This window comes from Lutra lutra, chromosome 7 (assembly GCF_902655055.1).
Source record: "Lutra lutra chromosome 7, mLutLut1.2, whole genome shotgun sequence".
In the NCBI taxonomy this organism is placed as follows: Eukaryota; Metazoa; Chordata; class Mammalia; order Carnivora; family Mustelidae; genus Lutra; species Lutra lutra.
The window spans coordinates 22,047,690-22,063,647 of NC_062284.1; the positions used below are offsets into that span (position 1 = coordinate 22,047,690).

At 44.1% G+C, this 15,958-nt stretch overlaps 1 protein-coding gene across 1 annotated transcript in view; it reads left to right on the forward strand.

Moving 5' to 3' along the window:
* Nucleotides 1-14,850, forward strand: part of CHRNA7 (cholinergic receptor nicotinic alpha 7 subunit) — a 116,689-nt gene extending 101,839 nt beyond the window's left edge. Inside the window, exons 5-9 of the mRNA XM_047739243.1 lie at nucleotides 1,312-1,479; nucleotides 2,726-2,920; nucleotides 3,938-4,024; nucleotides 6,904-7,013; nucleotides 11,102-14,850. Of these exons, the coding sequence (XP_047595199.1) occupies nucleotides 1,312-1,479; nucleotides 2,726-2,920; nucleotides 3,938-4,024; nucleotides 6,904-7,013; nucleotides 11,102-11,626 (1,085 nt within the window). The 3' untranslated portion in view covers nucleotides 11,627-14,850. The remainder of the gene's footprint in view (nucleotides 1-1,311; nucleotides 1,480-2,725; nucleotides 2,921-3,937; nucleotides 4,025-6,903; nucleotides 7,014-11,101) is intronic.
* The last annotated feature ends 1,108 nt before the right edge of the window (nucleotides 14,851-15,958 follow it).

Sequence of the window (15,958 nt, forward strand, 5' to 3'; positions counted from 1 at the left end):
GTACATAGACATGGTAGGAGCAAGTTCACAGAACTTCTAATTCTTTGCAAAGAAATCCTTAAATAGAGTCTTCAACAGAGCATGACAGCGTTGTCTGTGAATTTTAAGACTGTGAAGCTTCAGCTGAGCTTCCTTTCTAGAGATTTTTTTCCAAAAAAGACCAAGCTTGTTCTGGACAGGTCTAGCTGTGGTTTGGAGGCCTCTCTGGTCACACCTAGTCTAGAGGCCCAGGAGACTACGTCTCCACTTCTTGAAGGGAACACAGGTAGGCCAGAACAACGTATACATGAGGCATCGATCATAAAGATGAACATCAAAAATAATGTATTTAACTCACCAGCCCTTTCCACGAAGAAGAGGCAGCACATATTATGAACAGCATATGAGGTTAGAGACCCAAAGAATAGCTCTGTGTTTATTTATTTATTTACTTATAATTATTTCATTTTCTTCCATCTTTACTGAAGTACGGTTGACGAATGAGAATGTAATGAGGTGTGTGACACGATGACTGAACATACATGTGCGTTGTAAAATGATGCCACAAAGTTAACACATCCATCACCTTACAGGGCTGGGTTTTGTTTTGTTTTGTTTTTTCATGAGAATGTTTAAGATCTGCTCTCTTAGCACATTTCAAGTACACAATGTTACCCACTAGAGTCCCCTTGCTGTACCGCGGATCCTCCAAATGTACTTCTTGACCAGCCCCTGTCCATTTCCCCATCTCCCCCAGCCCCTGGGAGCTCACTGTTTCTGTGAGTTCAGTTTTTTGTTCTTGTTTTTGTTTTTGTTTTTGTTTTTTTTCTTCAAAATCCACATGTAAGTGAGATCATAGAGTATTGTCTTTGGCTTACTTCAATTAGCAAAATGCCCTTCGTGTTCATCCATGTTACTGCGAATGGCAGGATTTCCATCTATTCTAAGCTGAATAGTATTTCACTGTGTGTGTGTGTATGCGTTTGCATGTGTGTATGGTTTGATAATCTTTTTTTATTCATTCATCGATGAATACTTAGCTTGTTTCCATTCCTCAGCTGTTGCTAATAATGTCGCAGTGAACATGGCGAATATGAGGGTGCAGTTCTCTCTCCCGGAGGGCGATTTTGTTTCCTTTGGGTATATACCCAGAAGTGGGGTCACTGGTTCATATAATAGTTCTATTTTTAATATTTTTAGGAATCATCATACTGTTTTCATGATGACTATACCAGTTCACATTCCCACCAGCAGTGTGAGACTGCTGGGTATTTAAAGCCGGGCTTGGTCCCCTTCCATTTCGGTTTTCTGACTGTTTTGTTGCCCACATAGGCATATTCAAAAGCTCCTGCTACATTGACGTGCGCTGGTTCCCCTTTGATGTGCAGCAGTGCAAACTGAAGTTTGGGTCCTGGTCCTATGGAGGGTGGTCCTTGGATCTACAGATGCAAGAGGCAGATATCAGCGGCTATATCCCAAACGGAGAATGGGACCTTGTGGGTAAGCCCAGCAAAGACATGAGACTAGCAGCCTTGTAGAAAGCCACTTTTTAAAATATATATATTTATAAAACAGTACCCATTTATTAGCTCCTAGGGTTTTTTTTTTCAATTTTTTTTAATTTAAATTTTTAAATTTTTTATTAACATATAATATATTATTAGCCCCAGGGGTACAGGTCTGTGAATCACCAGGTTTACACACTTCACAGCACTCACCATAGCACATACCTTCCCCAGTGTCCATAACCCAACCACCCTCTCCCTACCCCCTCCCCCCGAAAGCTACTTTTTATTCCTGGGCTGGCTTTAAAAGTCTGGGATTTTCCACTCTGCTTTTCAGTGTAAGCATTTATTGAACCCTGCGGCAATCTCTATAATTTACTGAGAGCTATACAATAAGAAACAAAAAACAATTAGAAAATTCAGAGCTTTCCATGAGAAACGTGCAGCCATTTAAAGAAGTCAGCATTAGTTTAGGTATGACTATATTATTAGAATCTGCTCCATTCCTAAAATCAGGTTGGATAGCAAATTGCAGTTCACAAAAACCTATATTTGATGATTTTTAATAGAAAAAAATAGTAATTACATTTATAATGGTGTAAAGCTCATAATGTATTATTTATAATCATGGTGTCTTAGTCCATTCAGGCTGCTAAAACAAAATACCATCGATTAGGTGGCTTATAAACAGCAGGAATTTGTTTATCACAGTTCTGGAGGCTGGGAAATCCAAAATCAAGGCATATCCAGTGTCTGCTGAGGGCCCGCTTCCTGGTTCATAGATGGCTGTCTTCTGGCTATGTTCTTACACAGCTAAAGAGATTAGCGAGTTCTCTGGGCCTCTTCTATAAGGGCAATAATCCCATTCATGAGAGCTCTGCTCTCATGACTTAGGCGTGCCCCCCCAAAGGCCCCATCTCCAAATGTCATCACTGTGGGGGTTAACATTTCAACATAGGAATGTTGAGGGGGACCCAAACATTTACTCTGTACCTCATCTAGTTCAATCCATTAAAAACAATTCTCCCGCTTTGCTCCAATATCACTAAGATACTCCTGAACAACTCAAATACACCAGAAAGAGTTTATTCAAACACTGATTACCCAGTTTTATTATTTTTTTTTTAATTTTTTTTAAGCATCTAACAAACTCCATGGTCATTTGTGTGATACGCCTATTAAAATAAACAAGTAGGGTAATTTTCTTCAGACATCGTTCCTTTCCCCTTTTATTCATGGAGGAATCCCAGGCAAGCGGAGTGAGAAGTTCTATGAGTGCTGCAAAGAGCCCTACCCAGACGTTACCTTCACAGTGACCATTCGCCGCAGGACCCTCTACTATGGCCTCAACCTACTCATCCCCTGTGTGCTCATCTCTGCACTGGCCCTCCTTGTCTTCCTGCTTCCTGCAGATTCAGGGGAGAAAATTTCCCTGGGTAAGTGTCCTGATCTTGGGTGGGAGTCTGAGACAGGATGGGAGGCCCTTGCCTTGAAGTCAGCTCTCTAGGGATACCGGTGGACGATGCAGGACATGTCATGGCTATGGGGGCAGAGATGTGGGGTCACACACCGACCTCCCAGCACAGGGCATCTCCCCGACACCACAGCCTCCTGATTTAGCTTCATGCTAGATGCCCGGTGCCCTCCTGAGAATCTGTAGGATCTTCCACAGAAGATGGGACTGCGTAAGAAGAGACTACTGGGTTCTGTCCTGAGGGGCATTACTTTCTCCTCTTCTGCTACCGCATCCTGTTTGTTGGGGAGCAACTGGCCAGCATTTGTTATGGAGAAGCAACACTTTAGTTAGTTCACGATCAGTTTGCATCTCTATATTGCTGTACACAGGGTAATTCCTTCTGATCATCCAATAGAAAGATAAGAAAACTAAGACTTAGAATGGTGAAATGTATTTCTCAACATCTTAAAGAGTTATTAAAGGTCATATGTAGTACATGTAGAAATCACCCTCAAATCCTTATCTTCTGACTGCAAGGCTCAGGCACATTAAGTGACTTATCCACAGTTACACAGGTAGTAAATAGCAAAGTCAAGACCAAAAGTGAGGTCTTAAGATTGCGTGGCTTTTTTGTTTTGTTTTGTTTTGTTTTGTTTTGTTTTATTTTATTTTTGTTTTCCTGCTATATGTAACTACCTCTCAATTCTAATGTAATTAAGAAAATGAGAGATACTTATGTTGAGTTCAGTAATTCATTTTGTATCCTTGTTCTAAAGTTCTGGCTCCTAAACTTAGCTCGATCTGATAATTGATGTGAACAGCCCCCAGAAAAATGGCCATACCCTTATTGACAGAGAAAGAACCCTGCATTCACTTTTAGGACATCACTGGCCCCTCCCCCACACCTCCCTCCTTTGAATCTCAGATTAGGCGCAGTTAATGGACTTGAGGCGTTATCGTCTCTTCTGTCTCAGGCACTGCTGTGTTTATGTTTCAGGGATAACAGTTTTACTGTCTCTTACTGTCTTCATGTTGCTGGTGGCTGAGATCATGCCTGCGACATCTGACTCGGTGCCCTTGATAGGTAAGTAAATGTTAGGTCTCTTTTGAAGACGTGGGCTTAGTGAGGGTCCTGGAGAGCCACATGGTCCCAGGAGGAGTGACTTTCTATAACTGTTTTGAGTGACCTATAGACTCTGCTTACCTGGGCACATGTAAGGCAGTGTGGGGACTTGAGCTTCATGGTTTGGCTTGAAGGTACAGAAATGTACCCTCCCATTGTTCTCCCCCTCACACTTATGCAGCCAGAGATTTTACCATTAGAGATTTGTTACTTTAGCTTTGAGTCATTGTTCTTCCACAAATTCTTTGTCAAAATTGGAGGGGCTCATGTTTTAACTCTGAGATACCTCAGTGTCTCTGGATAAAGTTAAAGCTTGTGAGGAAATGTAAACAGGATAAATGTGTTTTGGACAAGACAGATATAAAGCATGACCTTCAGCCCAGGACAGGATGACAGGAACAGGAGATAGGATTGCCCGTGGCTATGTACCTCCCTGGATTGGAATAAGTAGGAACATGCAGAGGGGTGCTCAGCGGTCCAGTGGTCAGGATCTGCTACTTTTGCCACTATAGCCAGGGCTCTGTTCCTGGTCAGGGAACAAAACCTCCAAGCCAGTTTTTTTTTTTTTTTTTTTTTTTTAAGATTTTATTTATTTATTTGACAGAGAGAGATCTCAAGCAGGCAGAGAGGCAGGCAGAGAGAGAGGAGGAAGCAGGCTCCCTGCTGAGCAGAGAGCCTGATGCGGGGCTCGATCCCAGGACCCTGAGATCATGACCCGAGCCGAAGGCAGTGGCTTAACCCACTGAGCCACCCAGTTGTCCCTCCAAGCCAGTTTTGAGAATGGGAAGCAAACAGCCTCATAGGGGATATTAGGTTTAATATGAGCATCACTCCTCCAGTTGGGTGATGGAGTTCAGAAAGACAAATGGAGTCTATGATTATTCCTGTTGCCCCAGGCCACCTGAGGGCCACCCTGTGTGGTTAACAAGGGAGGGTAGGTCTAGGGGAGCCTATTTCTCTTACACAGATAGTCCCAGGCTTCACAAACTACAAAGGCAAGTCTCTCCTTTGTTCCCCTAATGTGTGATAATTTTGACCAGAGAGAGACAGTATTGCTATGAAAAGCCTTTGTGGGTGTTCCTAGTTCTCTCACTACCGTCCGGAGGTCAAGAAACCATGCTTCAGCCCATTCTTCCTACCTTCCAACAACATGCTTTCACTAGAGACTTCAAACAGAAAGCTGGCTCTGTGGGGTAGTGGGCATCCCTGCCTTGACCGATGAACCGATGAGCAAAAGGCATGGTTGGTGCATAGCCCATGTCTAGAAAGATGGGATTTCAGCTGCGGGGATCCTTTGACACCACATGTCTCCGCAGGTCATTGTCTTGGTCGGCTAGGTTTGCTACAGTAAAATTCCACAGACCGGGTGTCAACACACAGAAATGTATTTTCTTATAAATCTGGAGGTTGGAAGTCAAGACCAAGGTGCCGGCAGGTTTAATCTCTAAGTGAGGCCTCTCTGCTTGACTTGTGGATAACCACCCTCTTGCTGTGCCCTCACATGGTCTTTCCTATCTGGGTGCATTCCTGGTACCCCTTTGTGTGTGCAAAGTTCCCCTCTTATAAGTACACTAGTCAGATAGGATCAGGCCCCACTCTAAGGACCCCATTTTAACTTAATCCCCCTTTTAAAGGCCCGGTCTTCAAATACAGTCATATTCTGAGATACCAGGGGCTAGAGCTTCAACATATAAACTCAGCCCACAGAAGTCACAGTTTTGTTCTACCTCCTTCCTTTTCTTGGAGATCCCTGGTCTAACTTGAAACACCTGGTGCTAACTTGAAGTCTCAGATATCCTTCTCTCACAGCTTCTCACATGTACCTCTTGGTTCCCACAGTGGGGCAATGAGTTCCTTCCTGCCCAGAGAAAAGGAGGCATTCTTAACTGAGTGTGTGGCCATGCACTTAGCCTCTGCACCAGGATGTCCTCTGGTTCGAGCTCAGCCCCCTTGAGCTGAAAGCCACACCAAAGGTTTAGTAATGAGAGTTGCCAATCAAGGAATGTCTTCTCTTCGCCAGGCTTTCTTCTAGATCCTCAGTTCATATAATTGCTAATTCCTGCACCAGCCCCACAAAAGAAGGCATTGCCATCCCTGTCATACTGCTGAAGAACCGGAGGCCCAGACAGGCTGAGTAGCCTGCCTAAACTCATAGATGTCTGAACTCATGGATGGAGGCAGTGGGTTAGTGGAGAGCTGTTTAGGATGTGCCATGCTTCTCATGTGGACCAAGGAGGAGAAATGCATCCTTGCCCACCGAAGCTGAAGCTGGCATTCTCAGCCAGAGAAGTCACTGTCTTTCACGTCTTCTTCAGACACCTGGCACCTCTTCCTATCTCTCATTAATTGGGACCAGGCTCATTTCCCACACTAATTCTAGGTACCCTGCCAGTGATGCTCAGGTTTGCCCTTATTATATCCCTGCCTCCAGCATGTCCCTGGCCTACAGTTATCACGATGGGGACCAGACTTTCACTACCCTGGTATTCTCAGTTCCCATCACAGTCCGCAGCTTTTCTCCTAGGAACAACCTTATCAGTGTCCTGTGAGGCACTGTTAACCCTCACTGGAGGAGGAGGCTGGCGGAGCTCACAAAAGTGCGGTCAGCCAAGCCAAGCAGCTGGCATGGATGGGAAAGCTGGTCCCCATGCTTCAGCCTGGCCTCTGCCTGCCAGGAGTGTGGGCAGGGGTTCTGCAGGCCTGTAGACAGTCCTGCCCTGCTCCGAGCTCTGCCATATGGTCCCAGGCAGTCAGAGACCGCCATCTGGTTCTGCCTGCCATGCCATGATGCCTGTGCCGTGGAGGGCCCGGGGCTCACCCTGCATCCCTTGTCTTTGCAGCCCAGTACTTTGCCAGCACCATGATCATCGTGGGCCTCTCCGTGGTCGTGACGGTGATCGTGCTCCAGTACCACCACCACGACCCTGACGGCGGCAAGATGCCCAAGTGGGTGCGTCCCTTCTGCTCTTCACCACAGGGAGTCAGGGGCCCTCAGTGCCGGTGACTCCACAGATGAATTATCTGTTTTAAAAACCCCACAGACAGCTAGCAGCCCTCAACACAGAGCCATGTATCCCATAGGACCTCACCGGTCCGCACTATTGTATTACCTCTGGACTATTACGGTGAGCATGCTCTTAGGGGCCCATGGCACTGTTCTTGCAATCTGACATTCCAGAACGGGGCCCACACACTGGCCGCTCTCTATGTTTGGCTACCAGTGTGTTTCTTAAAACGTTTCGCACGTACACTGTGGCGAACAGGACAGTGGTTGGAAGCAGCAGAGGAGATAAGCACCCAGCCGTGTGGTTGGATCTTCCAAACAGAATGAAGACCAGTAGGGTGAGAGAGAGTGAGCCCTGTATTAACACATGTAGTCAGTGCCTGGAGGATGCCACTGCACCACAGGCCTATCTAATAAAGGTTAGTGGTCACCAGTGGGGAGGGGGGCTAGGATAAAAGCAAAAGGGAAAAAGATAAATGATTGAATATAACAGCCTGTTATGTCAGCCCTGGGTCATGCCATACCTTCCCTGCTCCTGCGCAGCACTGGGCACTGGGATATAGGCAGATGCTTACCAAGCCGTGCCCTTGGGAGTCTGGGATCTGAAGCTCAACGCCCGTCCTCACCTGACACTCAGGAAACCTTGATTAGGGCCAAGTATGGCCCAGGCTTTCCTCACCTCAGCACAGTGTGACGACACCCAGGGCCAGGGGCGGGATTGATCCTTACTTGGGCCCTGCAGACCTTCCAGTGTTCTTGTCCAGAGAGCATGGCCTAGGCACAGCAGGTGCTAAAGGAGCCCTCTCATGTCAGAACAAGGCTGTTTGCTTTGGAGATCTATAACCTTGCATCCAAGTTCGGAAGGGACTCTAAGAACCCCCCCCCCACACACACACATGCTAAATGCAGGTGCAAGACGTAAGGGGCATTTTGTGAACCTCTGGGAAGAAAGCGTTCCCAGGGTTCTAAAACTATTCATTGTGCAATAATTTACAGTTACCCAAAGTGAACTTAGGAAAGACCAATTTAAAATTTTTCTTTTTTCTTTTCTTTTTTTTTTTTTACTTTACCGAATTACTCTCTTCTCTTAGGTTCTTTTCCACAGCAATTTCATACACCTAATAACAACTTTCTCTCATAGCTCATTGCATCAGCACTGGAATGAGCCCCCAGAAATGGTGCTGTCTCCCACACATGTCACATCACTGCAGTCCGTGGGCTTGTTTTGAGAAGGTCCCCCCATTAAAAAATGGGACACATTTGCACACATTCACTACATTTTCATCTGACTTTTACAACCCTGACACACTTTCTGGCTACCCTCCTTCCATTTGAAAAAGGTAATACATTCACATGTTTCAAAAGTCAAAGTGAAAATAAAATCATACGGAAGGAAATCCTGCTCTCATTCCCACCCCTCACTGTGCTTCCACCACCAATACTGATAGCCATTTTAAGCAATTTCCCCATTATCCTTCAAGTGTTTATTTATGCCAATGTAAAACTAAAAACGCATATTATTATTCCTTATGTTTAAGACACAAAACCATTTTTAAAGACCTGATAGTACTTTACTGCCCAGAAAAAAAAAATCCTAATTAAGAGTCTATGCTAATTATTCACCTCTCAGCACGGGAGGGTGTTAAAACCAATGGCTGCAAATGAAATATGAAGCTTGGATCTCTCTCACTTTCAATTTATATAGCCTCCTGCATTTTTCTTTCTTTCTGGGTGTATTTGAAAAATAAATAGCCTTCAAGGAACTTTTATTATGACGTGTTGCTATGAAGAAGATATTGCTGGTGCCGTGGCATTATGTGACATTTACACAGCCAGACACAAAACCATAACCCAACAGAAGAGGTCATGAGCACAGTTTGATAAGTGTCAAGAGGATAATTGCATCTTTGGAGATGCTTTAGCTTTGAAAGCTAATGATTCAGGCATGGAACTCAGAACAGACTTGGTAGTGTGGACCACATTAGCTTGAGATGTGCTCCAGGGTAGGCACAGACTCCCCTGTCCCCCGCCACACACATACACACACACACACACACACACACACACACACACTCCATGTGTATAGCTGTCTCTGGGCTTAGACGGACTCGCTGCCCAATGCATTCCCTTGAAGTGGGGTTTGGGCTAAAATCACAGGAGTGTTGAAAAAGATTTCATAGACCCTCTCACAGATGAGCCGTGAAAGCCTAAATGCATAGATGACTTGCTTACTGTGTGACCTTGAGCCAATTTATTAGCCTCTTTGGAGCCTCAGTTTCTTTATCTGTAAAATGGGTGGGGGAAATTATACTCACTTCACAGAGGCCCTGAGAGGACCAACTGAACTGGCATGTCTTATCAGCCTCCTGTGGAGGGCTGGACTGACCTGCAGATTCATGGGGAGCCATATGTCCCTACTCCTTACTGGTCATGGAAAACCCTCCAGGGTATGCAGACAGGCTTTTTCCAGGCTCTGGAGATTTGTCCATAAGGTGTGGGCGGGATATACAGAGTGCCTCTGCCCTGAGAAAGGGTTCTCTTTACAGCTGGAGTGAACCTGCTCTTATGCCTTGTTGTTCTTTTCATTGCCTGTCTCCAGACAGCTCTACTGCAGTTATCTCTGAGAAAAGGCCATTAAAGTGCTACAGGCATGAACTTCCCAACTTACTGCCTGTACTTACAGATGGGAAACATACCTGTTATGTTGCTGATTGTGGTGACACAATCCTAAACCAAAATTAAAATCGGGATCTGGCTAACTTCAGGGAAAGGGCCCACTCTTCCCACACTTGTCTCAATAAGTTTCCAAGAAATTTTTTAATCTGAATTGAGGCTTTGCATGGCTCCTTCTTTTCATTAGAGGGAAAAACCAGAAATCTTAGTGATTTCTCTCCAGCACCTTCTATGCATGTAGGCAGTATATGTTGATAAAACACGTTAAACCGGAGGTCAGCCAACTGTGGCTCCAGTGGTCAAATCTGGCCCACCAGCTGCTTTTGCAAATAAAATGTTATTAGAAAAAAGCCATGTTTATTTTTTTACATGCTTTCTGTGACTATTTCTATACTTTATTAATAGCTGAGTACTTACAACAGAGACCTTGTGGAGGTTATTATGTGGCCCCTTAAAGTCTGCCAACCCCTGCTTTCGACTTTTCCAAGTACTTTCCTGCACATCATCTGACTGTCTTCATTGTAGCCTAATGAATTAGGTTAGAGGTCCCTAAACTTTCCTGGTTCACAGCTCCTTTTTAGTGTCTCAGGGATTTTTTTCACAGGCCCTAGGGCAAAAACAAACAAACAAAAAAACCCACCTAATGGCTCTCTTTATTAAGGTGGTCAAAATAACATAATAAGTATTTATGTCCTGACCCCCAGGCACCTGTTGGCATGGCACACCCCTTCAAATCTTAGGAGCACAGTGCCCCCATTTTTTGTTCCATGTTGACTTTCTTGGCACTTGCTTTTCATCAGGACAAAAACCTGCTTTGCAATGATATGCCATCCTTACAAGGGACCCCGTGTTCCAGTAGGAACTATTTCAAGCTAGGGGTTCATGCAGCATCTGATAGGCGTCACGGGGTTGCCCTTGAAAAATTTTAAATCTCCAGCGGTGTGCCCCTGCAAGTCTGCCCTGGCACTGGGGTGCCCCACAGGCAGCTGGGTATGATGGTCGCTGGTGACAGATGGGGGAAGATTGGAGAGGGAAGGTGACTTGTTTTGTTCACACAACTCAGGCAGGGCTCTTTTTCCAAGACAGCTCTCTCCTCCCGTATGCCTGTCTGCCCCAAGACTGCAAGGTGTCTGCCACTGAGAATCCCGCTCATTCCCAGGGTGACTTTCTGGATTGGTTTATTCTAGGCTCACATTTGACCCAACCATTGCAACATGTTGGCACTGCTTGCCTGTGTAAACTCAGGGAAGAAGTGGGAGCCTGGCTCCCCCAGGAACCCCTTCCCCCCACAAGTAGGGCTGTGATCAGGATCTGCTGATGCTCGCTTCCACCCGCTCCTAACTTCCCTGTTGTCTCCCCAGACCAGAGTTATCCTTCTGAACTGGTGCGCATGGTTCCTGCGCATGAAGAGGCCGGGGGAGGACAAGGTGAGGCCGGCTTGCCAGCACAAGCCGCGTCAGCGTCGCTGCAGCCTGGCCAGTGTGGAGATGAGTGCGGTGGCCGGACCGCCCACCACCAACGGCAACCTGCTCTACATCGGCTTCCGCGGCCTGGATGGGGTGCATTGTGCCCCCACCCCCGACTCGGGCGTCGTGTGTGGTCGCATGGCCTGCTCCCCCACGCACGATGAGCACCTCCTGCATGGTGGGCAGCCCTCCGAGGGGGACCCGGAGCTGGCTAAGATCCTGGAGGAGGTCCGCTACATCGCCAACCGCTTCCGCTGCCAGGACGAGAGCGAGGCCATATGCAGTGAGTGGAAATTCGCGGCGTGCGTGGTGGACCGCCTGTGTCTCATGGCCTTCTCTGTCTTCACCATCATCTGCACCATCGGCATCCTGATGTCAGCTCCAAACTTCGTCGAGGCTGTGTCGAAAGACTTCGCTTAACCCGGTCTTGGTCCCCAACATGTGGGAAACGCACCGACAGGCGATGCCTTTGGCTTGGGGAGAATTCGGGGTGCTACACTAGACGTGAGGATGCTGATGTACCCCAAGCGCTCGCTGCCAGTCATATCTGTTATAGTTTCCTTGTTACTTTGAATAATAGAATCTCAGCACGTTTTGTTGAACCCTCTCAGATGGGCTACTTCATATTCTTGGAACATCCTTAGGGTCACCAGGACCACTGAAAGCTGTTTTTGCCCATTCCCCAATTCCTGGTGAGCCCTTCAGAGAGGTCAAGGCGGCTCAAGACCGCCAGGGGAGGCCTGTACAGTTGGTTTTGCATGCCTGCATGTCACTTGCCAGAAGGCCTATGTGAAAATTCAACATAAGCTTTTGCCTGTTTACAAACCTCGATGGAAAGTAACAATAATAGTAATAAACCACCTCACTAGATCCATTCAGATAATTGGTAAAAGGACACAAGACTAAAAGTAAAAACCTAACTGCTCGTTTTTCTGTGATTCAGATTTTATTTTTCTCTGCCATAGATGGTAGAGAGAGACAATTTTACACTGCTCCTGCATTTTATTAGAGAGAGAGAGAGAGAGAGGCATAGTTGGTCTTTTAAATGATGATTTTACCAGTCTGATTTTCTGCCAAGCTACCCTGTGGTGGGAATCAGGAGGGACATAGATGTATGTTGATTCTGAACTAGGACCACACCTGGCCCAGGCAGGGGGATGTCTGTAGATACCAGGAGACTCCCAAACTTCCTGTGCTGCCCTCAGACACTGGGGAGCTGAGTTTGCTCTATTCTGAAAAACCCAAAGGGCAAATACAATTCTGTTAAAAATTGTAAGCCCAACGTAATAGCGAAAGTTAAATTAAGCCAGCTGTGTGTGTGTGTGTGTGTGTGTATGTTTAATAATGCATTAGATGTTTCTCGTGTACTTGAGTTGATTAGTCTTAGAAACTTGTGGGTCTGTACAAATGCACAATATAAAGTGAAAGTATGCTATGCCTTTCCTTATGTATCAAGGCCAAGGAGCAGGATCTGGGACCTCTTCTGGTTCCTTGTATGGCAGGAACTGGGAAGGGGATGATGTGGGCAGCAGCTTTCCCGGACCAGTAACTCCAGTCTCTGGCTTTTAGGGATCTGTTTTCCCACAGCTCAACAGCTCCAACGTTAGCCCAGAAAGGTAGCTTGAAAAGGTAGATTCACTGGAGATAAGCATTTTGAAAGCAAAGGAATCTTTCATTTTAAACCTGTGTGGTGACAGAATTCTCCAGTTACATTATCTAGCTGACAGTGGTCACTTTGACTCTTCCCAGTTTCCTTATTTTTAATGCAATCAGAAGGAGACACAGCAAAATCTCTCCTGCTCTGTTGTTTCTTCTAGGAACAGATCAGAGCTCAAAACCGCAGAAGGCTTTGAGCTCCTGGAGATCTTTAATTTGCTTCTAACCCCTGAGATGGGTGTATTATGAGGGAAGATTATGTTTTCAGAGAGAAAGAAATTGCATACCTTTCTCCGGCCATTTATTTCACTCATTTCTGGGTAATGCACATGGATTTGTTTGCACTGAGGAGAATGGAGGCTCAGGCATGCTCCGAGTGTGGGTGTGCGTGAGTGCTGAGTGTGCAGCTGCAGAGGGGATAAGCAGGTTGATAAGTAAGGGCATTCTAGCTAACGTCACGCCGTTTGGAGCAAGGTTGTCCTCAGAGTTCAGCCGTTCTACATGGGATGGATGAACAACGCACAATCTTTTCTTTCTTTCTTTTTTTTTTTCCTATTGTAGACACAAGTAAAAATGTTTTGATATATAAGAGAATGCTTCATTTCTTATTGCTACCTGAAAACTTCTGTTAACACTTTTGCTTGGGAAAAAAAAACTAACTTTGATTTTGTATTTTATACAGAAAAACATTAAAAAAGCAAACAAAAGTAGTTTATATGTTAACCCCTCGACCAGTACTCTGCCATTTTAGAAAGTGATAATAAGGAAAAGATTCACATATAGTAAGAAAAGCATAAATAGTTACAGGGACCACCGGTGAATGAGCTTCTGAGGACTGGGGGGCATTTCCGGAAAGGAAGAAAAAGAAAGGGAGGGAGGCCAGGAGGGGGTGTAAGGCGGCTCAGAGAGACTCCTTTGCTATCCCCTCCTGCTATGCACAGCACTTTGCACTTTGCTTTCTGCGATTAGTGTTTTATCCTTTCATAGCAACATAAAAAGATCTACCTCATTCTTTTTAATAGCTGCTTAGCATTCCATTGTCTCGATGGACTTTTTTTTTTTTTTTGGTTAGTCTATTAGTGAACATATAATTTCCAGGTTTTTTTTAATTTTTATATACAAATCTGTAATGAACATCCTTGATTTATATCTTAGCATGCATTTGTGACCATATCTTGGTATAAATGGGAATGGTGTAAGTGGGAAATGGAATTGCTGGATTCAAGGTTCTGTGCATTTACCATTCGGTAGATATTGATAGATTACCCTCCAAATAACAATCAATGGATATACCTACCAAGAATATAATGAAAAGGCTAGTTTCTCAACTTTCTCAGTGCTGGGTATTATCAAACTTAATATATATATATTTTTTCCAATCTGGAGAAAAATTATATTGCAATGTTATTCTGATTTAGTTCATTTTATTATGAATAAAGTTGAGTATCTTTCAGATATGTTTTAGAAATTTCAATTTTTGTAATTTATGTCCTTTACATAATTTGGGGTTATTTGGCTCTTTCTTAATTAATTTGCCTGTGTACTTTGGAACTTTCTTGTCTTATATCTTGAAAATATTCTTATTTGTTTAGAAAATATTTTTATTTGTTTATTTTTGTCTTTTGATGTTATTTATTGATTTATTTCTTAGCATATAGAAAGTTTAAAGTTTTATGTTGTCAATTTATCCATATTTGTGTGGGTAGATCCTGGGATTTGTTTCTAGTTTTAAAAGGCCTTCCCCGTTCTGAGATTATAAATAAATGTACTCATATTTTCTTCTAAATTTTTATGGTTTCATTTGTTTACCTTTACATCTTCTAACTCCCTGGAATTCATTTACTGCAGGAAATGAAGGTAAAAATGCATTTTTTTTCTCTCCAAATGGTTGGTCAGTTGTGCCAACAAAATATATAATAGTGTATCCCTGTAATACAGTTAGTCTTTTACCCATTTTGTTCAGAATGGCTCCTTGTTTGTAAACTAAATTCCTGTCAAGTGTTTTGGGGCTATTTTTACTTATTGGTTTGTCTCTCTCTGAATGCTTTTCATTTCTGAAGCTTTATTCATGTTAATATTAAATATTCACAAATCGATATTTTCAAGTTAACCATCCCCTTAACATTTCTTGCCTTTCCCATCCTCTCTCTCTCTCACTCTCTCTCCTCCATTTCCCTTTCTCATACACACATTTTTTTTCATTCAAATTCAATTAGCCAACATATAGCACATCATTAGTTTCAGATGTAGAGTTCAGTGATTCACCAGTTTCATAGAATACCCAGTGCTCATCACATCACATGCCCTTCTTAATGCCCACCACCCAGTTACCTCACCCCCACTTCCCTCCCTTCCAGCAGCCCTCAGTTTGTTTCTTAGTTAAGAGTGTCTTATGGTTTGTCTCCCTCGTTGAGGTCACAATGAATTTATGTGAGTCTTCCTATTCAAGAGTGCTGCAGTCTAGGCTTGTGTTCAAATCTAATTTTATGCCACTTGGTAGATTATTATGGTTTTGTTCAGATAGGTGCTATGAATTTCTTGTCTACTTCTAGATAGTTTATTGTTTGGCTACCATTTTCTTTTTTTTTTTTTTTTAAAGATTTTATTTATTTATTTGACAGAGAGAGATCACAAGTAGACGGAGAGGCAGGCAGAGAGAGAGAGAGAGAGAGGGAGGGAAGCAGGCTTCTTGCTGAGCAGAGAGCCCGATGCGGGACTCGATCCCAGGACCCTGAGATCATGACCTGAGCCGAAGGCAGCGGCTTAACCCACTGAGCCACCCAGGCGCCCTGGCTACCATTTTCAATGGAATATTTCTTCCATTTTATTTGATAACTGGATGTATAAGAATATAGTTGATTTTGTATATTAATGTCATAACTGCTTTAACTGTGTTTTCTTATTGTTTCTAAGATTTTCTTTTGCCTTCTCCTTTCCAATAATTTCCCTTATTTCTTTCCCTTAGGCAATTGCACTTGAGAACAGTGTCAAATAATAGTGATTCAGGTGGCATACCTATCTTGTTCCTGACATTAATGGGATGGTTCAGTGTCTCACTATTCATCTTGTATGAAGACATGTATTTTCCTTGTCATA